Below are 25,180 nucleotides of genomic sequence, written 5' to 3'. Positions count from 1 at the left end.
AATCCACTAATATATCGTTTGGGAATATTAGTAGCAAGCATCTGACAATAGCAAGTGTAGCCTATGCAACTAAAGTATAAGAATATATATGAAGCCAACATGCTCCGAAAACAATATTTGCAACCTCTCGATACTCTACTTCCGCATTCAATTTGAAAAAGTAGTTTGACACTTCGACAACAAAAAATTATTATCACCCACAAAACCAATATTACTTTCTCCTTTCTGTTTTAAAAGAAATATTGGGTGAAATGACACTATTCATTGATGAATTTTAACTTCAATTGATCGTCATTATAAAGAAAAACATATTCAAGTGGGATCTTGTTAGATTCGTCTCGATGCATACTATAAAATTATAACTTTTATATATTTTTTACGTGTACGCAACTAAAGATATTAAAAATTAAAGAATTGCGTTACGTTGCCTGAAAAAGAAAACATTGCATTTAATACAGAACGGATAAAGTATACATAATTCTAGAGAAAAGTGCCAAGATAACCACCCCAATCAGTATATGTACAAGTAGTCAATCAATCGCATTATAGCAGATGTATATAAATGTAATATATGATTAATGGTGCCACATATTCAACACCAGATTCACTTTAATGCATTAAATGGAGAGATGATACACATATACTCGGTGTATGTGGGCCACACATATACTAAATATATGTGTTACTATTTCAATGTAAACATTTTGTATGTGTTACTACTAAAATGTAAACATTTTCTATGTGTTACTGCTAAAATGTATACAGTTATTAAAAAAATTACAAAATTACAATCATTTGAACCTGGTTTGTTCTTCAATGATATTTGAATTTACATAATACATAGACGATTGAAATACTATATTTCGAATAGAGTTTTATTACATGGTAAGGATGAAAATACAACATTATTATCCTATACACAAATTAAATAAGTGAAAACGACAAGAAAATTTAGTAGTAATCAATAGTATAGAAATGGTGAAGATGAAGCTAATATATGAGTAATTTGAAAAAAAAAATACACACTAGTAGAATAATTGCTTATTGCTGCGGTGGTATTGTTTCGGTTTTACCCATACGCAACAATATATCACGGAAAAAAAAGGTAAAATATAAAATAAAGATGTTGTTGCGGTTCCGACCTAAAACTTCAACAACATAATGTCATCAGGAAATTTGCTGAAAAAAGATGACTATTTGACCAAACATATTATTGCGGTTCTTGACAAGAACCGCAACAATATATTAAAATAATATTTCAACATATTGCTGCGGTTCTTGATAAAAACCACAGAAAAATCATTAAAAAATATATATTTTTTTAAATATAAATGGCATGACAAGGCTGTCACTTAGGGTTTTATTCTCGCGCCTCTCTCACTTCTTCTCTTATTCTCACCCTTCAGATTTCACGCCTACTCTCACTCCACGCCTCTCTCTGTCCTCTTCCTCTCACCCTTCAGATCTCACGCCTCTTTCCGCTCACTCCTTCTCTTTCGCGCACTTTCGCCGGCTGTAGCGTTGCCTTTCATCAAGACCGCCGGTTGTAGTGGTTCCTCGACCGCCGGTTGTAGCGGTTCCTCGACCGCCGCCTGTAACAGTTCCTCTTTCCTCGCTGATTCCGGTTCGTTGGTGATTTCGTCGAGGCTCAAGAGTTCTTCGCTGATTACTGGTCTTCGCGCAACATCTTCGCTCTCCTCGTCGTTCGTTCACCATACGTCGCTGATTAGTGGTCTTCACGCTCCATCCGGTTCGTTCGTTCGAGGACGAGATCCAGTTTATCGGCGCCATGAATAGTTTTTTTTGTTTGTTTTCCTTTTTTTCGTTTGTTCAGATTTGTTATTAAGTTTTTTTATTTTAGAATTTTTTTATTTTTTTGTTTTTGTAGATCTGTTATTTTGTTTGTAGATCTTTTTGTTTTAGATTTTGTTTTTCTAAATGGGCATAGAGAGAGAAACTCCACCTTCTCTCTAGAAACACTGTTCCATTGGTTTTCTCTCTCAGCATTAGCGTAATACTAAAGCCATGGCAAGAGGGAGAGCTAGGAAGAGTGCCCAAAAGGGAAAAGGGAAAAACAATGGTCCTTCATCACCGTCTCCGGGGAAGAAAATGAAAACAATTGATGAGGTTATGGGTGTTGAACCGATAGTTGTTCCAGAGGATAAGTTGGCAGAACTAGAGGAGGAAGTGGAAAGGATGACGATGGTGCCTACATCAGTGACATTAGAAGAGAGGTTGCAGGGATCAACTGATAAAGTCGTACTCTCGGAGTGGTTTAATGTGATGAATAGTGGCTCCAAAGACCCAAATGTAGCACAGAGGATGTCATGGGCGGATGAAGTAGAGCAGGTCCAGGTAAACAAAAAAACCCCGGTAATTACTATTGAAGTAGATGATATCCAGGAAGAAGTAGAGTATTGGTCATCAGTTGTGATTAGCTATGTTTTAGGGGCAACCCCACCACTGAATGTGATGGAAGGATACTTTAAAAGAATTTCGGGGAAAATGGGTATTGATAAGATAGCTATGGTTGGGAGAGGTATCTTCCTGATCCGATTTAATAGTGTAGAATCGAGTCTGAAGGCTTGTAATGATGGCATGCAGTTTTTTGATGAAAAACCTCTTGTTACTAGACTATGGGGACCCTGATATGCCAATGGAGAAAACAAATGTTGAAACAGTGCCCATATGGATTAAAATGACTGGATTGGCAATTAAATACTGGGGAGAAAGAAGTTTATTCAAGATAGCAAGTACTGTGGGAAAGCCTGTGAAGGTAGATGGTGCTACAAAGGCTAGAGATAAGTTGAACTATGCCAGGGTGATGGTAGAAGTCCAGATGAAGCAGGAACTACCAGATGTGATAGCTTTCTGTAATGAACATGGAAATGAGGTGAAGCAGACAATAGAATATGAATGGAGACCTACAGTGTGTAAGAAGTTCTCTGGAATTGAGCACAAAGAGGAAGAATGCAGAAGAGGAGAAGGGAGGAAAGTATGGGTGCCTAAACAAAAAAAGTTAGTGGATAAAGATGGATTTCAATTAGTGGGTGATAGGAGAGTGGAGAAGACCCCTGAGGTGGCTATTGTGCCAGTTCATAATCACTTCAGTGCTTTGCTGGAAGCAGAAGAGGAGACTCAGGAAGTTCAGGAGGGAAAAGATAAAGGAGCAAGAGGGTGCCAATGTGCAGAGAAATGAAAAGGAGATGGAAAAGGACACATGGAAGGGGCAGGGGGTGACAACCCCTTTGCCAAATGGATAATGTACTAGCCTGGAATACAAGAGGGCTGAATAGTTTGGGAAAGCAAAATGAAGTGAGGCAGTTTATAGCTTCTCATAACATAAAACTATTTAGCCTTCTTGAAACCAAAGTGAAGACCCACAATATGGGAAAAGTGTATTTAAACTTATGCCCAGGGTGGTGCTTCACTCATAATAATAGTCACCATGGCAATGGTAGGATTATGGTAGGATGGTGGCCTGGATCTTTTCAGGTGAACATTGTCAGTATGACAAGCCAGTATGTACATTGTCATGTAGTTCCTTGCCATGGAAAAAACAACTTTTGGTGTACTTTTGTTTATGGCTTTAATGAGAGCCAAAGTAGGGATGAGCTGTGGGAAGGTCTTAAAGCTCTTACTGGGAGTTGCCAGGGGCCCTAGGTAGTACTAGGGGACTTTAATGCTATATCCAGTGTTGATGATAGACTAGGAAGCACTGTGAGGCAATCTGAAATAGGCACTATGCTTGAGTGCATGAGAGTGTGTAAATTGCAGGACATACAGTAAAGCTAGTGGCAGGTTCTACACCTGGACCAACAAGCAGGAGGGGGATTCTAGAGTTTTTTCTAGGATTGACAGGGTATTGGTTAATAGCCCATGGTTGGATACATTTGATTTAGTTGAAGCTACCTTCCTGCCTGAAGGTAAGTTTGATCACACACCTATGCTTGGTGTTCCAGTACTGAGCTGTCAGATGTGGTGAGAACTGAATGGAGCAAAGTGATTCATGGGTGTCCCATGTTTAGAGTAGTGGAGAAAATGAAGAATATAAAAACTAGACTGCAAAGATTGAAGAAATCAGGGTTTGGGGACATAGAAAAGGAGGAAATAATAGCAAGAGATGAGTTAGCTGAGGCCCAGAATGAACTGCACTCTGATCCTTGTAATGATAATCTGAAGATCATGGAGAAAATGGCAAGAGAGAAACATTCAACAGCAAAAAAGAATGCTTACTCCATGTTGCAACAAAAGCCTAACTGAAGTGGTTAAAATGTGGTGATGAGAACACCAAAACCTTCTATCAAGCTATAAAAGCAAGGAGAATGCAAAATAGGATCCATGCTGTTCATACTCAAGATGGGGAATGGGTTAACACAACAGAAGGTGTAAATAAAGCTTTTTTAGACTTCTATCAAAGCTTATTTGCTGAGAAGAAACAACAACAACCTGTTCTTAACACCTTGATGGCAAGGGGCAAGATGTTAAGTGAACAGCACTTGAGAATATTACATGCTCAATACACTAGAGAGGATGTTAAGAGGGTCATATTCAGCATCCTTGATGAGAAAGCCCCAGGGGCAGATGGGTTCAATAGCTGTTTCTTCAAAGCTAGCTGGGATGTGATTGGAGAGGAAGTAACTTAAGCCATTCTTGATTTTTTCAAAACAGGAAAATTACTTAAGGTAATTAATGTTACCACACTTACATTAGTGCCTAAGGTTTCATGCCCTGCAAGTGTAACTGAATATAGACCCATAGCATGTTGCTCTATTCTGTATAAATGCATCACTAAGTTAATTAGTGAAAAACTGAATAGAATCCTCCCTGATATAGTGTCACCTAGTCAAGGAGCCTTTGTTGCAGGTAGGAGTATACTGCACAATGTAATGATTTGTCAGGATCTAGTGCAACAGTACAGTAGGAAATCTTCAAGAGCTTGCTGTATGATGAAATTAGATCTGAAAAAAGCGTATGATACAGTCAATTGGTAGTTCATTAAGCAGATGCTAGAAGGTGTGGGTTTCCCTAATTGGTTTGTTCAGCAGATACTGACTTGCATTACAACCCCAAAATTTTCTATCATGGTAAATGGATCTCCTGTAGGTTTTTTGGGGGCTCAACGTGGGCTGAGACAAGGAGACCCAATGTCTCCTTTACTTTTTGCTTTAGGACTGGATTACCTGGACAGAATCTTGAAGTTTGTGGGGGATCAAGAAGGATTTCAATTCCATGTGAAATGCAAAGAAATGAAAATGGCACACTTATGCTTTGTTGATGACGTGTTACTCTTTTGTAAAGGAGAATTTAGGTCCATCTATACACTACTGTAAGGGTTTGAGATGTTTTCTCATGCATCTGGATTGGAGGTCAATTACTATGCAGGGATGCAGCAAAATGAGATACAAAGGGTAACTGATATCAGTGGTTTTCAGATGGGGAAACTGCCTTTCAGGTACTTAGGGGTGCCCATTTCAACCACAAAGCTGAAAGCTAAAGATTGCCAGGCCATGATTGAAAAGATAACAAGTAGAATAAGGCTCTGGAGTACAAGACATATGTCCTTTGCAGCAGAGTCAACTCATTAACAGTGTGTTAATGAGTATGCATGTGTATTGGGGTCAGCTCTTTATACTACCTAAGAGTGTATTGAAAGAGATTAATAGCATTTGCAGAAGCTTTCTTTGGACTGGAGTGCATAATCATGCAAAGGTTGGAGCTGTGCAGTGGGACAAGCTTTGTCAAACCAAAGCAACAGGGGGCCTTGGGTTCAGAGATACCTACTTGTGGAACCTAATTGCAGTGGGGAAGCTAGCTTCGTATGTGGCTCAAAAAAAAGATAACTTGTGGGTCAAATGGGTTAGTGAGATGTATGTCAAGGACTAGCCTTGGAGTACTTATGAAGCTCCAAATACAGCAAGTTGGGCTTGGAAGTATATCAAGAATGCAAAAAAGGAGTTGTGTGCCAGATTACAAGGGGATCAATGGATGAGAGAAGCCAGCTTCAGCATAAGCAAACACTACCAGAAACTTCGAAGCAATGGAGGGAAACTACAATGGTGTAGGAGTGTCTGGAACAGATACTCTCAGCCTAAGCACAGGTTTATTCAGTGGCTAGTAATGCAGAACAGGCTTAAAACCAAAGCCAGACTAAAAGTGATGCAGATAAGCCAAGATGATACTTGTGTTGTCTGTGGAAACATGACAGAAAGTGTGGAACATCTAATGTTTGACTGTCATTTCAGTAAACATTGCATGAACAAGTTGATAGAATGGCTTAATGTGCCATGGAGAGGAAGGAATATGAATATCATGTGCAGGTGGGTGACAACCAGATACAAAAGCACCAGAGTACAGAGACAAGTAATCTTAGCTACGATTGTTGCTGCTATCCACAGTATATGGAAAAATAGAAATCAAGCATATTGGGATCATACTGTTAATATGATAGATTATGTTGTACAGCAAATAAAATATAGTATTAAGCATAGATGCTTGCAAGTTCTTAGCAACAAAGTGAGTGACAGAGATAGACACTGGGTGGAAAATTTGTAAATACTGGGAATGTCCAGTTAGGCAGCTGATTGCTTAGGCAATCTTAGTTTGTTTGTTTTGTGGAGCTTTAATATTACTTAACTTCCAAAAAAAAAAATATTTTGTTTTTGTTTTTATTTTTTTTTATTTTTGAGATCAGTTTCTTTATTTTCTAATATATTTTTGTTTTTATTATAATTTTTGTAATTAGTCATTAAGTTGTAACTAGTTTTTTTACCTTTGTATATTAATGAGATTCATGTCAATTCATCTTGAGTTTGTCTGCAAATTTGGTGAAGAGTGGATGGGTTAGTTGCATGGTTTTACCTTTCAAATTTAATTGCGAAATGCTAAGCAAAAAATATATTTTTGTTACCTGTACCATGTTTGGGAAACAACTGCAACAATAGGTCAAGCTATTGCTGCGGTTTCTAGCCAAAACCGCAGCAATACATTGTACTTTTTTAATAAAAAATAAACGTACTGCTGCGGTTTTGTTCAGAAACCGCAGCAATATGTTCAGATATTGCTGCGGTTTTAAACCGCAGCAATATTTTAATTACCTATTGCTGCGCGGTGAAAAATCATCGCAATAGGCCACTTAATTACCGCAGCAATAGGCATTTATTCTACTAGTGACAATTCCTTTTTTTTAGTTTTAGAAAAAGGATTAATACAAATCTAAACAAAGAAAATTTCATAAAACAGAGTTTTTAAACAAAGATAAAGAACAAATCATTAAAAAACAAAATTACTTGTTGAAATATTATAAGTTTGTAATATTTTTAGTAATAATATACGTTTTAGTAGTAACACATACAAAAGGTATAAATTTTAGTAGTGACACATACATCTAATGTATGTGTGGCCCACATACACCGAATGTATGTGTAGCCTTTGTGCATTACATGGGCCTCCCTAGGTCATGCATAAAATAGACAAACCTTATGAATCACATTAAGGGGTCTTTTGGTTCCTTATTTTTGGGTTTCAAGAAACGGAATCAATTACTGATTCTCTTTCTTCTTGTTTGGTTTAACCCCACATTAATCCCTTACCATTACTTGATGGTAATGGATTCCCTTAATTTGTTTCCTTGCCCTCCCCCTCAAGTAACAAAATCCATTACTTGAAGGTAATAGTTACCCTTTATTTCCATCACTTGACTTGAATCAAACACTCAATAAAGAAAACCATTTTTGTTACCTTCTCCCTCCTATATTTGTATCCATTCCCTTTCCATTTCATATATTGAACTAAACGACCCCTAAAAACATTAGGCCAGAGTAAAAGTGATTTAGGAATATTGTCATCAGCCATGCACTAGGCAAGCGTTATGCCTATCAACAACACCTGTAGAGCTTAGTTAGTGTTGAAATACCCGTGTCTAATTAACAATATTCACTCCTGGTAATGTTGGCATCAATTCGTAATTAGTCCTTATTTTATTTGGGGTATTACTTCCTCCGTCTTTGAAAAATTTGACACGAGTCTATGGTGATAAGTTGATTTTTGGTTATCAAATGTTATTTTATTCGAGAAGTAAATGGAATAGAAGTTGGTGGGTATTTTATTAATAAAGGTGGAGTGTGAGCCAAATGAATGTAAAGAAATAATATACTAATGATGAAACCATACGAAAAATAAAAGTGTTCAAACTAATTTGGGACAAACATATAATAAGAGTGTTCAGACTATTATGGGGTGGGGGAATATTTTTCGTTGCTTTCTAATATGGGTTGGCCAAGGTTTGTTCATTTATAAGATTTTGGAAGTAGAGATTCGTGAGTAACTAGGGCTTCGGTAGTGAGAAAATATTTGAAATTAGGCTTAACTAGAGGTGTCAAGTCAGTTCAATAGTTCACTTATGCTTATACCCAATCAATTCAATTCATATCAGTTCAGTTTACAGCAGTTAAAATTATTAATAGTTCAGTTCACTTCCGTTAACAAACTTTTCAGTCCAGTTTAATTCTGTTATTTTTCTTTCAAGTTTTAGTTCAGTTCAGTTGCATTTTAAATTAGTTTCACCCAAACAATTAAACCAACCAATGTTAACAATATTTCAGTTAAAACACCTTATGCTTATTTTCAAAATATTTCAGTTGTTAGTCACATAAGTTCAACAATAATCGCATCGGTTCAGGTAGAAGTTAGTCACGTTCTTGTATTTATTCGAGAAAAATGAAACTTCGTGTCAGGTCTTGGCCAAATGTTTTCCCGATTTGGTTACAATTAATGTGGCAAATAAGTGTAGTTCAGCTCTTGCCTTGGTAAAAAATAGTTGTACTTCCCAAAAACGTGTATGAAAGTGACATCGATATATGTGTATTTTATTGATCTATTCTACAATTCGGAATAACACAATTTTATATGAGTCAATATTCAAATTTTTATTTGTATGCAAATCACATCATGTTTGGTTAAAAAGGATGTATCGTATTAGTATAAATTTTTATAAACTTCATCGAAAGACGAGTTAAACATTTTTAAAAAATCCAATCAGATCAATGTCTTAAGATACCTACAATGGCTTACTATAACTATACTTGTCATTATGTTATATGCATCTGAAAACTAAAATCATATAATCGACATAAAATAAATTAATATAGGATTAGATCGAGGTATCCACATGAATCAATAAGTTAAATCAAGATAATAATACTCCATTTAAGCTAATCGTTAACAAGTTATATTCAATTTGAAATTTATACATCTTAGCCAAACTGAAAGAAATTGATATTAGATTTGATGAATGTATTAACGTAAGTCGCTAAGAGTAATTGAAGATAATTATGGTGCTTTTAAAGTAAGATTAAGTTGTATCCATTTTTACTTTGAAAAATAATATTGGAGTGAAACAATTTGATATTGGATTATTAAATTAATGTATCAATGTAAATCGATAAGATAAATCAAGATAATAATACTCCATTTAAGTTAATTGTTAACCAGTTATAATCAACTTTTTAAACTCATACATCTAAGCCAAACGGAAAGACATTTTTTTTTTGGTTCAAAGTTGTTATTGATAACAAAAAAAAAGTGGGGTTACAACCTAAAGTGGAAGGAGCACCAACCCGCCTCCAGCCACCAAACTCTCAATCAACTAGACCAACAACAACCTACACCTATCATTCTCATTACAATTACAGGCAACTTTGAAAATTACTTCCTTGATGACAGCATGGGGACTCAGAATAGAATCCTTAGAATGTTTACTATTTCGCTGAAGCCAAATAGCATACAGACTTTCAGTATAAAGCATCACAAACAACTTGTCTTTACTTCTCTTACTCCTGGCCTTCTGAACAACCCTCCTCAGCTCACCAACTGCAGTATTAACAGGAGATAACTCAATGTATTGTAGAACTGCATTCCAGATAGACTTACTATATTCACATTCAAAAAATAAGTGTTGCACACTTTCTTCTTGAACACCACACAGTTTACACAAGGTGTTACAATCTCTTTTCCACTTGCTGATTCTATCTGTAGTTGCCAGCCTATTTAGAAGAGCCATCCATAAAATGAATTTACTTTTAGGGGTAGCTTGATTATTACAGATGAGTCTTCTCCAACTGACTCTATCAAACCCCTCTTGCAGATGATTGTAGGCTTTCTTAATACTGAATTTCTGAGTATTGCTCACTTCCTCCCAACCACAAATATCCCTCAGCAACTCCCTGGAATCTAGAATTTTCCTCAATAGCCAAGAAGTGTTACTGTTAATAGTAACAGTATCAATGGCACCTCTGTTAATATAGTACGCATGAACCCAACGCACCCACAGCTTATCTTGTTTAAAATAAAAAGCCCAAAGTTGCTTCAGAAGTGCTGCTTTATTCCATAGCACCATGTTGATTACATTTAAGCCCCCTGTAATCTTGGGCTGCTGGATGAAAGACCAAGCAACTGGAGCTTTTTTCGCTTCTAGCCCCCCAGTCCACTAGAATTTTCTACAGATGTTCTCCACTGCTTTAATCAGCTTCTTTGGAAGAGGAAAAATTTGCCCCCAGTAGTTTTGCATGCTACCAAGTATTGTTTTCACCAATTGAAGCCTACCATCATATGACAGTAGATGCACCATCCAACCTTGAGCTCTATATGTAATCCTGTCGATCAGTGTATTTACACTGAGAGAATGAAAGTTTTTTTGCTGCCAATGGTACCCCTAAATACTTGAAAGGAAGTAGACCAATAGGCATATGGATCCCTTCAACAATAAGATTAGCCACACCTTGATGAATCCCTGAGAAGTAGATACAACTCCTCTCATTGCTAGCTTCAAGACCAGAGGCCCTTGAGAACTTATGAAAAGCTTCCATAATCTTATCTAATGAACTGTGATCTGCTCTAGCAAACATGTCAGATCATCAGCAAACATTAGATGAGTTAGCCCAATCCTTTCACACTTTGGATGAAAGTTAAAGTCAGGGTTTTTAGTCATATCACCCAAACATCTACTTAAGCATTCCATACTCAAGGCAAAAAGAAAAGGGGACACAGAGTCCCCTTGCCTTAAACCTTTCATAGCATCAAAAGGGTTGGCAGGAATCCCATTCAAAAGGATAGAATAAGATACAGACTTCACTCAAGCCATAATCCTAAACCCTGATTCCTTAAACCTTTCAGGATACCCTAATTCCTTAAGCATACTCTCCAAAAACACCCATTCTACTGAATCATAAGCTTTCTTGATGTCCACTTTGATAACACATCTAGAAGACATGTGACTCTTATTATAACCTCTCATGAGCTCAGTTGCCAATAAGATATTATCCACAATTTGTCTGCCTGTGATAAAGCCTGTTTGAGAGCAACTCACAACTGTGGTAATAACCTTCTGGAGCCTATGAGTCAAGATTTTAGAAATCAATTTGTAGATAATAGAGCAGCAGGCAATAGGCTTATAATCTTTTGCATAAAAGTATTATCCATCTTAGGAATCAGTCTAATAGTAGTACAATTAACTGGTTTATAAAGTTAGGCTTGGTAAAAAAAACTCTAGCACGGCAGCATAAACATCTTCCTTAATTACATGTCAAGCTTTGTTGAAAAACACTCCATTGAACCCATCCAACCCAGGGGCCTTTGCATCATCAATGGAAGCAAGAGCTGTATCAATATCTGATGTGGTAACTTCCTGCATTAGTAAGCAACAATCTTCAGGTTTCAATCTAGGCCCCTCTCTCAGAACCCTTAGCTCAATGCCCTCCAGCTGCTCAGCTCTTGAGCCAAGAAGGTTGTTATAAAATCTTGTAATTTCCTCCTAAATCTCATATGCATCAGTCAACCTCTCACCCTAATCATTATGAAGCACTGCAATCTTATTTCTTGCAGTTCTCACCTTAACTGCAGTGAAGAAAAACCTGGACTTGGAGTCCCCCAAGGTAAGCCAATGAATCCTTGCTTTCTGATGCAAAATACTCTCTTCAATTCCAGACCACTTCCTAAGCTGATCTAGGAACAACTTTTCCTCCTACTGTATTTCAGTTGCATATTCCATCTCAGGCAAAGCCTGCATAGCAGCCAACTTTTTCCTTAATTCTTCCACTTCGAAGTGAGCCTTAGAAAAGCTTTTAGAGTGAAAACTTTTCAAAGCTGCCTTGTCAGCTTTCAGTTTAACCCAAACACTTTTCATTTTATGAGGACTAGAGGTAGAATTCCAGTCCTCTTGAACTACTTCAATAAAACCTTCTTGATCTGCTAGGAAATTCATGAATCTAAAAGGTTTACCTCTTTGGCTTTGACCACCCCCAGTATCAAACAGAAGAGGAGTGTGATTAGAAACACTAGACTCAAGGTAGTGAATCACAACATCAAAGAAGTGATTAATCCAATCACTATTAACAATTGCCCTGTCAATTCTACTAGAAACCGTATCCCGCCCTACACCCTTAATATTCCAAGAGTAGAAATGTCCACAAGAGGGGGCTTCCAAGAGCTGGTTATCCATCAAAAAGTTGTTGAAGTCTATAGTTTCTGCTTCAGAAACATCTACTCCATTCATTCTATCCATAGCATTGCATACAGCATTAAAATCCCCCATCATAATACAAGGCTGAGTCTGACCAGCAACAAATCTTGTCATTTCAGTCCAAAGACTCTTCCTACCAGCAACTGAGTGAAGACCATAAACTGTAACCATATGAAACATGAACACTCCAGCTCCATCTTGCACCTCAGCAATAACCACCTGCTCTGAAACAAATTGAATTATAACTTTAGCTTCTCCTATTAACCACCCTAACCAGATTCTCCCTTTATTCGAGTGATCATAATTACAAATCCATTGCCACTCCTTGCCAAATGTTCTCTGAATTTTAAAGCCGTTATGAGCTCTTACTCTAGTTTCCAGCAAGGCACAAATATCACTTTATGAGACATGAGGAAATACTAAATTTCCTTCAGCTTCAGGGGATCATTCATGCCCCTGACATTCCATGTAGTAACAATCATTAAGATAAATAAGGGTTAGGCACCCTAGCGCCCCCAGGTAACCTTGAGCCGAATTGCAACTGTAGCCCACTCTACATCACACTCTTACCTTTATCTTTATGCTTTCTAGTAACCATCTTCCACACCCCCTCTTCTGGATCTTTCTCTTGAACACTACTAGGAGTAGAAGTAGGGGTAACTGCATCACCAATAACTGCATTTACCTCCTCAAGCCTTATAGGAACACTAGGCCCAACTTCTTCATGAGTACTAGGTATACTAGGGATAACATCCTTAGTAACTGGATCTTGCACCTGTTGAGATTTTTGCTTTACCACCCATCACGGCACAATAATATCAGTAGCTTTAACCTGACCTTGAGCTACACAGTTATACCCCACCTTCTGGCATTTCTTACAGAAGGGAGGAAGCCAGTCAAACATCACATTCTGCTTAAAGACAACACCATAGGGATCCTCCACTTCAATCTCCTTAGGAATATCTTGCATCACATCTATTTCAATTAGAACTCTAGCAAAAGACACTCTCAAACACTTGCTTGTACAATCATCAGCATATAAAGGAATCCCCAAGACACTTCCTATCTTACTAAGAGAATCCTCCCCCCCCCCCAACAGTTGAGAGGAAGGTTAGGAAACTTCACCCATATAGGTATCACTTTTAGGATTTATGTATGGAAATTAAAGTTTGCACTCCAAGGTTTAACAATCATAGGTTTCCCAAAGAACAAATGAGGCCCAGAGTACAAAATGTTGTCTCTCTCCTCCCTGGTATTTAGTTTAATAAGAAAGAAACCTTCCTCATGTTTATAGATCATTGGCTCCTCCATTAGACTCCAATTAGCAGCAACATAATGATTAATAGTTGTCAAAGTGGGGTTCTGCCCTACCACATACACCACAATTGCATTCTACCAGCATTCACCCATTTTTTCTACTTCACCTTTATCAAGCTTTGCAACAAGACCACCATTGATAATGGAAGGGGCAACAAATTTCAAACCCATACCTTTTTCAAAAATGCGAGTGGAAGATGTAAATCCCTTCCATTTTTGCTTAGCAGCTTCCTGATGCTTAGATTGATCTTCTCCTGGTCCTTCAACACTAGGTTCCAACTCCACCGGAGTTATCTCTGCCTCCTCTCTTGATATTGTTCTATTGGACTCCTTCTCTTTCTCGTGCAAAAGTTGAGATTTTTCCTGTTGCTCAGCTATTCTGACCTCTCCCAGAGTCGACGATGCTACTCGTCGGCCCAGAAGATTTCTTTTTCGGGCCCATAACCGACACCGGCGTACAATAGCCTTATCACCTTATCGTGCGCCAAGGAGGGTTTAATAGTAGGTTTTTACAAACGGAAAGACATTGATACTAGACTAAATGAATATATCAATATAAGCCGGCCGATAAGATAATTGAAGATTAAAATGCTCCATTTTGAATTCGAAACATAATATGAAAGTGAAACAAGTTAGTATCGGATTATTAGATTATTGTATCAATATGAATCGATAGCCTATATCAAGATAAAGACACTCCAATTTGCTGAATCGTTTATAAGTTACGTTTATTTTGAAACTCAGATATCTAATTAAACTCAAACAAGGTGATATTGGATTACATGATTTATCAATGTAAGCTAATAAAGCAATTGAAATTAGCATTGATCCATCCAAGTGAACCTTGATTAAGCTTTATCTATTTTGAATACAAATACTGAAGTGAAACAAGTTGATTAGTTGATATTAGGTTATTAATTAGATGAAAGTTATGTGAATACATCGATCTAAACATTAAAAAAATTCAAACAATTTTTATTGCATAAGAATAATGTATGATGATATTGGATTAAATCAATTTATTGATATAAGTCAATAAGCTAATTGTTGTAATATGCCTTCAATTATCTTAAACTTCAATCAACCAAGCATGGGTGTCAGTTATACTCAAATGATTCAAAGTACTTATTGAACAATCATTTTGCGACTAGCCTTTTAGCGACTAACCATAAATTGATCCGACGGTTGCTAACTCAATTTAGCGATTGATTTACCTGTTTTAGTGACTACTTAGGTTGGTCGCTAAATCTAGTTTTTCTTGTAGTGTTTTGAGAAATCAAACCATCAACACTGACTAATTATTTTATTTTTTTCTACATTAACTTTTGCAACTACATATATATATATATTTATTAAAAGTTTCAGTTTCATATAGTTGTAATATCATAAATTTATACATTAATAATAAAATTATCATGTTAGAGTATATCATAAAGTTAGGTAAAATGTAAATTTGATTTGAAGTGTAAAATTAGTTAAAATGACATAGTTGAAAATTATCAAGAAACTAAGTTATATGTCATGAATTCAAGTACTAGTAGAAATTATCAGGATAAAATCTGTATGTGAATTGGAGTACTATCATGAATTTGGGTAATATTTGAATTCGATTCGAGTACAGTTAACAAACAGTTTAAAACAGTTTCAGTTTATATCGATATTAATTTTGTTTTAGTTTCAGTTTGAATTAGTTCAGTTAATTCAGTTAAAAATTCAGTTTAGTTCAGCTCTGTTGATTAATCAACTTTTTAGTTTTTCACATTTTTTTCAGTTACAATTTGTTTCAATTCAGTTGCAGTTTAGTTTTGGTTTTTCATTTACAGTTTATTTCAATTTTAGTTCAGCATTTGTCAGTTACTTTCAGTTATAATTACTCCTAGTTTATTTTAGTTCTGTTCAAATTTGAGTTTGTCTCGTTTAACCATCAGTTCATTAACCAAACTGACTGTTCTACGCTTAATGAACCCATATTTGAGGGAAAAAGTGGTTTAGGTCGTTGTAAACGGCGCTTTGCAAGCGTCTATGTCTATGGTATTGTGGTAAATAATGCCAAAAGATGTTGCCTCAACATTATAATAAAGCCTTTTCAATAATATATAGTCTATGCATAAATTAAAGCAGTATATTTCAGAAATAAAGTAGCATACATATTAGCATATGCAAGGATCAAAGTAGAATATAAATATTTCCTCTATTTTATATTACTCGTTACATTTTTCAATTCACGGATTCCTTGGAAATTTTGGAGAACAGAGAGGTAGAGAGTAAAAAGAAAGGGACTTATGTGAGAGGAGGAGAGAGATAGAGAGAGTTTATTGCTCAAAAAGAAAGTGTATCAAGTAATGTGAAACTTCTCACAATGGAAAATGTAGCGAATGTTATGAAACGAATCAAATAAATTAAAGTAGTACCTACAAGGACAAAACTAGTAATAATGACTAAAGTAAATAAAAGTCTTGTTAGTCTAGATATATAGCGTTTTGTTGTCATCAATTACCATAATGCCATTGTTATACAAGCAAACGCTAATAGCCGTTATGAACGCATAGGTCCAGATTCGACAGGGACCAACTCAGATAACACTGCCCATAAGACCAATTGGTTCTTCTTTAATTTGAACAAGGAAGCAAAATATTAGGCTTGTATTAGTTCTAAATTACATATATTTAGGTTTTATTTGGCAACACATAACTCCTTAAATGATTAGGTGATAAAAAATTAATTCTTTTGGTATACATGAATATTTAATTTCTCTAGGAAGTTTCATTTCCTAAAAAATTACTTTCCTTGTGTGATTCCTAGAAAATGACCTAAATTTGTTTGGTTGACATCAAGAAATTTGCAATTTTCATGAATTTTGATTGACCAAGGGAGGGATCGGTAATTAAATTCCCACATTCTGTGGGAATTTCAACCAAAGAATTTTCATTGCACCCATTTTATCAACTTCCTGTCAACCAAACCACTTCCCAAATGAGAAAATCATGGGAGTTTTCATTGCCTAACTAAATTCTTGTCAACCAAACGAACACTATATCACCTAAAATAAATAGTCGTGATTGAGGGGTAAGAGTTTATATACAATTTAGGCTAAAAAATTGACTGAAATGAAGTTGATATCAAATATACCATCTTAATTTAAGGTGTTAAAATTTTCACCTACCTTATTAGTTTCAACTCTATTTCGATCAGTTTTATTTCTCAAATATAGCCTTAGCCACTTCTTTCCTTTCTAATTATTCACTTTTGTATAAATTTATACTAGAAGAGTTAGTGGTAATTCTTTTTGGGACAATAGGAGTACCTACAACCTGAACTATAAATGAGTCGTGAGTTCATGAGCTTGAAGGCTGAACGTCAAAGTCATGTAGCTAGCAAGGCATAATCTTGCAGAAGGGAGGGTATAAATAACAACTGAACCATATAGTAATCATACTTCACCCATATAGTAGTCATACTTGCACCCATATAGTAATCATAGTTCACGTACATTCACGAGCATAAGATTTAAGAAGCTGTTTCTAATATCTTAACTGGGATAAAGTTAATGTGTGGCAAAGACAAAGTATAATCCAACTTCAGAGACATTACTAGCACCTTTTGTCTTTAGCTCCTGACTTGAAACCAATGAATGTCGTCTTTGTCATTTACTATTGACCATTTCTGCTGTTAGATATTCCGTGCCAACAGTTGCAGTTTGAATTCGTGATATGACAGAACTGCAAGTTGTACAACCAATCTGGATGAGAGATGGCACAATCCTTTAACATGCCTACTATTACTACTCTCTTTCAGAGATTGCCACTGGTGCGGGTCAGTCCGCAACTCCTAGCGGGCCGAGTTAAGATTTCACCATCAAGGATCGGACTGTAAAATTCACAATTTGGGTGGGCTGGTTCATGAGTTGAAATTTTTTGGCCCACACCAATCGGTTATCAGTTTTTCCATTCGGTGAACGATTCGTGAGCCTGGTGGGCTGTACCAGGCTTACGGTCCGACATGAGAAATTTTATTTTTAACTTTTTCCAAAACTATGGAATTATTAAAATTATTCATTTGTTACGTAAAACCTTTAAAAATAAATAAAATATATATAATTATTGACAAAAATGAAAATTTTCATTATTTTTGAATTTGATTAAATTATAATATGTGTAATTTGATTAAATGTATACAATTTGATAAAAATATACACAATTTGGTTGAATAATTACTTGCGTTTGGGCTAGTTCGGTTCATGGGTCGAGCTAGATCGTTTTCGTGGATCGGGTTGGGCGGTTTTAATAGTGGACTTTCGTGGATTGGGTTCACAAAATTCGGATCCACCCACCAATTTCATGGTTCGAGGTGAGGTAGACCGGGCTTTCCGCTGGCTCAATCCACACGACCCACGAGGCGTGCTGGGCTGGATTGGCCCGTATTGCTAGCCATCTCTACTCCCCTTTGTTCTTATTTGAGTGATACATTTTCCTTAAATAGTAGTTTCTTTTTAAGGGGTGTGTTATATACAACAAAAAAAAGTTAAATTAAATATAGCAAAAACATGTTAAGAGACTAAGCTACCTTCGACCTACATACACAACAACGCAAACATCTCCCCACTCCACTGCGAGTCTACAGCAGCGTGCAAGAGCCATTAGTGGTGATGCACCTACCCACCCTCCTCCTCGTGTGACGCACCGACCCACTCTCCTCCTCCTTGTGCAACGTGCCAACCTACCCTCATCCTCCTCCTACTCGTGCAATATGCCACCTCTGGTGGACGAAGCCACAATCTTGTCGACAACTGCTCCTCACCGGAAGCATGGACCACCCAAGGTCAGTTCTTTTTTGTAAAAGTTAAATTACCTTATTGTATGAAACATATTAGTGAGATTTGATCGGATTTTTGAATTTGTTGTTCTTTTATTGAGATGTGTTATGAGTTTGTGAACATCTAATATGATTTTTGAATTGGTTGTTCTTTTACTGAGACGTGTTGTGAGTTTTTGAATTTACAATGATCATATTGAATTGATGTTGTGTGAGAATTTTGAGGATTTGGAGTTATATATTTGTTCAAACCAAAATTTTATCGACTAACCTAAGGCTTACTCTACTCAAATAGCATCAATCTTCGACAACCAAGCAGTAGTTTGTGACCTATAGATACAAGATAAAAATAAACATTAGAAACACACATGAGAGAAAAGCTAAATATATATCACTATTATTGCCAAATATTACGAAAACAAACAATATGGATCACAGTACATAGTGATAGTAGCATCATACTTACATTACTAAAAGAGTAAAAGTAAACCCTAAAAACATAGTACTTGTTTCGGGTTAAACTTCTAAGACGGAGGATGGATCCGAGATCGCCCCTCTAACGATCAAGTTAGTTGATGTGTTTAATTGGTAAGTGTGAAGTAGTTTGTCTATAATTCATTACCTCAATAAATGGGGATCTGTTCCCTATTTATAGGCGTTGAAATGTGTGAAAATGTCCTGCCAGGTTAGCACAAGATCCGAGATGGATGAGACCCACTGAGGGCTTGCCATGCTGGCATAAGCCTATTGAATATGCGGGGACCACTAAGGATTTATTGGGCCCAATCATTAGCTTTACGCAAAATATGTGGAAGAGAGCGCTCTTGAAGCCACATGTTTTGCAGAAGTTACTGAATTGCCCTTGGGGGCTTGTTGGTCTGTTCACCTCGAGGGCATCGGACCTCGAGAGGGTGGCACCTCGATCGAGTTCGAAATAAATTAGGGAGAGCTAAAGCTTTGACCAAGGTTATTTGAGGGCCGATGAATCTTGATGTCGAGGAGCGCTTTGCCTTGGGTGTCTCGACAGATGTAAAGCTTCAAGAGGCTGATACTTTTCTTGAGGTTACCCAAGGGCTAATGAGCCCCACGAAACTCGAGGGGTGGATGGACCTCGCACGAGGTTTCCTAGGGCCTAATGAGCCCCAAGCAACTAGAGGGCTTGATGGACTCCGCTCGAGGTTATCAAGGGGATAACGATCCCCAAGCAACTCGAGGGGTGGATGGACCTCGCTCGAGGTTTCTCGGGAGCTAATGAGCCCCAAGCAACTAGAGGGGTTGATGGACCTCGCTCGAGGTTTCCCAGAGGCTAATGAGCCCCAAGCAACTCGAGGTATCAATGGACGTCGCTCGAGGTTACCCATAGGATAATGAGCCCCAAGCAACTTGAGGGGTCGATGGACCTTGCTCGAGGTTAGCTAGGGGCTAATGAGCCCCAAGCAACTCGAGGGGTCGATGGACCCCGCTCGAGGTTACCTAGTGGTTAATGAGCCCCAAGCAACTCGAGGGGTCGATGGACCTCGCTCGAGGTTACCCGGGGGCTAACAATCCCCAAGCACTTCGAGGGGTCGATGGAACCCACTGGAGGTTACCAAGGGTTAATGAGCCCCAAGCAACTCGAGGGGTCTATGGACCTTGCTCGAGGTTATCCGGGGACTAATGAGCCCCAAGCAACTCGAGGGGTTGTAGAGCCGTTGCACTTGACGGTCGTCGACCTTAGTGGTTATGATGACCCCGAGGTATCCTTCACTCGATCTGGGTGGTACTGTTGCGCCTCGTCGTTGGGCTCAGTTGAATTTTAGTCAAGATCAAGGAGTCTGAGTGGACTGACCTGGGCAGCTGGTGAATTTAGGCCTGCCGTGAGGCCCAATTTTAATGCTTTTCGAGAACCTTTTGAGCCCGTCGGATGTTAACCGTCCTTTTCAGGCAGTATATAAAAGGGGAAGAAAGTACTTTATTTTTGTCCCATTGCACATTTTGATCCTTTTGAGACTCGTATTTTCTCTATTTATACAATTTCGAGAGTGCGAAAGGTCGATAGTTGCACTTCGAATCGAAGGAGGATCTCGAGAGCCTTCTAATCAAGTTATGACCTTTTTCTTTCACTTCTTTATTTATCTTTTAGATGGGCCCTTCTGGATGGTGCCCTCTGTGAAAGGATACCGGGGGTTCATCATCTTACTTGGGGACCCCTCCTCCCCTACTGGAACCATTGTTCGATGGGGTTTTAATTAATGGGGTTCCTGTGGTGTCAAGCTCAAGGAGTTCGACTATCCTAACCCCTCTCAAGTGCTCGATGCCCTACCGTACTCGAGCGTCGATATTTATGTACTTTCTAATGGGGGGGAAGAATTAAATAACCCCCGACAATTTGTCACCATTGCTCGACCCCGGTCCATTAGGAGTTACTTAGATGATCTTCTCGATAGTCAGGTTATTCGAGTAATGGAGGGGAGCAGTGAGGATTATTCTCTTACCCCAAGCGTGAGCAGCAAGGACAAAGGGACTTAACCTCTGCCTAGGGAAATAGCGTACTTCCATGTTCGAGGTCCTTTCATGGACAATCTGACGGATAACCTTCGATTTCTTGAAAACTCTTAATGGATTAAGCACCCCTACGCACTATATGTACCAGAACCTACGGAGACCGTCTACACCCCCCGACGGGCTGTATATTTCTTTATAAAGCTTATCTCAAGCTGGGACTAAGGTTCCATCTGCATCCCTTTATAGTCGAGGTGCTTTACTCATACGGTCTGGCCTTTTGCCAACTTATGCCTAATAGCATAGGCTCGATGGTATGCTTCTTGGCTATTTGCAATATGATGGGTGTAGAACCCTCCTTGACGATGTGGCAGAATATGATGAAGCTCGTTGTTATGTCTGCTACCTCGAGTGGGGAAGGGTGGTGGACCTTCCAGGTCTGTTGCCCTTACAAAATCGTGGGAACAATGCCCTCGAATCAACAACATTTCCGAACGGAGTTTATGTACGTGTACCGGGCCGAACAATGGGATTTTCCTGTCGTTCCTCTTCTCGAGGGCCTGAATATGGGTTTGAACAGATCGGTGTCTCACCATTATCGACACAGGTGACCGAAAGAAGGTCCCCTAGCATTGGAATTCTTCTGCGGAGGATCTGAGTAACGAGCACTTCCTATCAGCAATTGGGTTGAGTCCTGCCTATCCCCAAGGTCGGGATTTTGATGTTTAGGTATTCGACCGTCCTTTTTCAAATTTGGCCACTGACTTGTTTCTTTTGTTTTGCAGTTATTGCTCGCCAGGAACTCGACGAAGAGATGTAGAAGCGTTTAATGACGAATCAACGGGTGCATGACTAGATTCGACAGAAGCTATCGAGAGGGGATACTCGAGTACCTCGAGCCCCAAAGGTAACATATATGCTTTCCTTGCTTAGCCTTTTCCTTGCTTCAATCATTGACTCCTACTGCTGTAGGATCCTTCAAAGAGGCCGAAGACCCGATCCCCCACCGCCTATGCCATTGTTACTCCTCGAGGGAGTGATGACAGAAGAGAAGTTTCTAAAGTAGTTGCTCCTCCATTGAAGGGGAAATCGACGGAGACTCGAGAGGCTGGGGAAATCCCACCCCCTCGAGGGGGCGATTCGTCAATCCCTAAGAAAGGGAAGACCCTAGACTCGGCACCCACCGTGCTTCCATTCACAGAGAGGTCGAGTATAGAGAAGGCTGCTTTTTTTTTACTCAGCAGTGAAGCGCTTCCTCACTGTGACGGATATCCATGTCATCTGGGACCTTACTGAAGAGGAGGAAGTCGAACTTCTTCACTCTACCTGGATTGATGTAAGCCTCAATCATTACTTATTTTATTTCAAGCTGATTTGTTGCTAACTGTTTCTTTATTTCAGCACTTGATCCGGATGGCCATGATGAGCCATCGACACACTCAGGCTCCTGGAAGTTTCGAGAGGAGTTGGAGGAGCAGACCAAGCTTGCCTTAGATTGAGAACTTGAAATCAAACAACTTAACAAAGACTTCGAGATCGAGAGGAAGCAATGGTCCGAAGATAAGGCTGTTTTAGACCAAAAGCTCCAAGGTGGTGTAAGCCATAGGGACAATGTTAAGTGCACCAAAAATCTTATCATCAAGGAGTGGAAGGATTCCAGGGAGGGCAAAGATTTTGCCACCGACATGGGACTGCTGGGAGCCGAGGTCGCTACTCGAAAGATTATGGTCAGGCTTCGAGAGGCTCTGGGGAAGGTGCATCCTTCGGTTGATTGCAGTAAGGTTGAAGCGGAATATAACTCGATGGTCGATGCAGAGCTTGAGGTCGACGATGCTCTGGACATCGAAGGCCTTTTGGATGAGGAAGTACCAAACGCTGGTGGAGGAGAGGTGGCTGGCGACGATGATCCCAGGGAGCAACACAACTCGAGTTCTCCTGCTTCCTCTAACAGCGAGGATGATGAACAAGAAGCTGAGGAAACCGAAGAGGCCTCTAATACCTCGAGCAGCGGGTCTTTGAGCAGTTCAGCATGATCTTTTTTGGCTCACTTGGCCTTCCGCCTTTTGCCTTTTGCTTTGTAATTAGCCTTCCGCCTTGAATGACTTTTTAGGATGTAAATCTCTTACCTCAATGAATGGATTCTTTTGGCTCAGCCACTCTTTTTACTTCTTTCCCGTTGCTTATTTTATAGTCCTTCGAGATGCAACATAGTCGAGTCTTGGCGATTCTTCGAGATCCTTTGATGCTCCTGTCTGTGCCCTGGGTTATGTGGGCGCTTAGCGCGTGAAGCACTTGTTGGGTTTTTTGACACATGTGGCCCACTATGTGGGTCAAATTTAATGCATCTTTGGGAATTGCAAATTTTCTTATAACTACGGATGAAAACCTCTTCATAACTCATAATTCATTTCTCTTCTTTTCTCTCTCTTCTCCAACTCGACTCTCGATTTGTCTTACTTCAACTCGAACGACGATGTCTCAATCCCTGATTACTGCTGAGGCGCTTCGAGCGGTCAAGCGTCGCCAACTGGCTAAGTCTAGTTTGAGCGCTTCTACCCCCTCGAGGGCAGTGACAGATGCTTCCAAGGTGAAGCTCGAGGTCCCACCCCCATCTGAAGGAATGGGGTTGACTTCAACTGTTTTGGCTCCCAAGCCGGAGCCGATGGAGGTTAAGCTAGACGAGCCTCCCGTGGTGGTCGCCTCGGCGGTAGTCATTGCTCAGGCTTCACAGAAGAGGCCTTGGTCCGAGGAGTCAACCAAGGTACCTTTGCAATCCCTCTCGAGGTCTGAAATGGCCTAGAGGTTTGACAAGGCCTTGGAGCACCTCATGATTGAGGCTGATGAGAAGGCTTGCCTGACCCCTGATGGGCAAGACGTCGAGGCAGTTAAAGCAACCTTGGTCGAGGTAAATCCTTTTCATTAGTTCCTTTGTAATTTCTTTTGGCATTTTAATGCTAACTTTCGTCCTTCGTGCCAGCTATGGATTAGGGTATCGGCCCTGGCTCGAAGGTCAAGCCAGGGATAGCTGCGGGGACCTTAACAGTCGAGATGTCCGGGGACAAAAGGTCCGCCTTCGTCAACCGCCTTCGATTAGTTGAGATGCGGCTTTCGGAGGCCATGGAGGATATCAAGAAGGCCCAAGAGGCCTTTGAGGAGGCTATCGCCAAGTCTCGGGAGTGCCGAGAGGCGATTGTCGATCCCTACAAGCCTCCGAGATAGGCCATGTTGAGGCCTTTCAGAAGGTGTGAGCAGTGCTGGAGAGGATCGCCCCTAGCCTCTCCCGGGATAAAGTCGAGGAAGGTGTTAAGGAACTCTCCCAAGAAGATGGAGGGCTCGTGAGGCCCCTCAGGTCGAGGGCTAGGTTCCTGCCCTTGGGAACCTCGAGGGATAAGCCAGGTTCTTCCTTGTTCTCTCCTGCTCCTCCTTTTTCTATCTAGGCTCTTCCTTATTTTCTTCAGGTTTTTCTTTCTTTTCTTCTGTCTTCTGCCAGGGCTAATTTTGAACCCTCAAGCTTTCGTGCTTAATTTAGACTTTCTCTTCAACTTGTAATGCAGCGACTTCGATAGCTTGTATCTCAATTAATGGAATAAAACTCGATTCTTTGCATTTTGTTGTCTTCATATTTGTGGCTTTGAGCTTTTACCAATTTGTATGTTTTTAAATAAAGACTCGACACACAACTCTTTGATGATCATTCACTAAGTAACTTTACAATAGCTAACTTTGACTTACTGCTCATCTAAACTGAGAATTAATGGGCTATAAATCAATGCCAAAAAATAGGGCAAGTGACTCTTAGAAAGCTTTAAGAATCGATGCAAGAAGAGTCAGTGACTCATAAAATTTATAAAAGTTACAAAAGAGTCAAGATTTAATCTTTAACCTAATGTAGTATACCCCTAAGCTTGAGGGACCAACTTTAGACATAAAGCTTACGGAGGTTATCCGCATTCCATGGTCGAGGGAGTGGTCTGCCTTCCTAATCCTCGAGGCGGTAAGTGTCGGGGCGGACCATTGAAGTGACTCTGTAGGGGCCTTCCCAATTAGGTTGTA

At 39.1% G+C, this 25,180-nt stretch overlaps 2 protein-coding genes across 2 annotated transcripts; both read right to left on the bottom strand.

Annotated features, from left to right (window-relative positions):
* Positions 1–9,646: 9,646 nt before the first annotated feature.
* LOC104908041 (uncharacterized) lies at positions 9,647–10,396 on the bottom strand. Its single transcript, XM_010697092.1, has one exon. The coding sequence runs from the start codon at positions 10,394–10,396 to the stop codon at positions 9,647–9,649; it is 750 nt and encodes a 249-aa protein (XP_010695394.1).
* A 244-nt stretch (positions 10,397–10,640) lies between these two features.
* Positions 10,641–22,478, bottom strand: LOC109136543 (uncharacterized). The gene is made up of 10 exons (XM_019252722.1): positions 22,388–22,478; positions 14,008–14,307; positions 13,795–13,884; positions 13,350–13,492; positions 13,088–13,292; positions 12,024–12,741; positions 11,888–11,909; positions 11,601–11,683; positions 11,166–11,390; positions 10,641–10,893 (listed from the first exon to the last, which is right to left on the bottom strand). Exons 1-10 carry the CDS (start codon positions 22,476–22,478, stop codon positions 10,641–10,643), a joined length of 2,130 nt encoding a protein of 709 aa, XP_019108267.1.
* Between the last annotated feature and the right edge of the window lie 2,702 nt (positions 22,479–25,180).

The sequence above is a fragment of the Beta vulgaris genome, chromosome 5 (assembly GCF_026745355.1).
Source record: "Beta vulgaris subsp. vulgaris cultivar EL10 chromosome 5, EL10.2, whole genome shotgun sequence".
NCBI lineage: Eukaryota > Viridiplantae > Streptophyta > Magnoliopsida > Caryophyllales > Amaranthaceae > Beta > Beta vulgaris.
The sequence above is the reverse complement of the archived record's forward strand: the minus strand, read 5'-3'. Positions and strand labels throughout refer to the sequence as shown.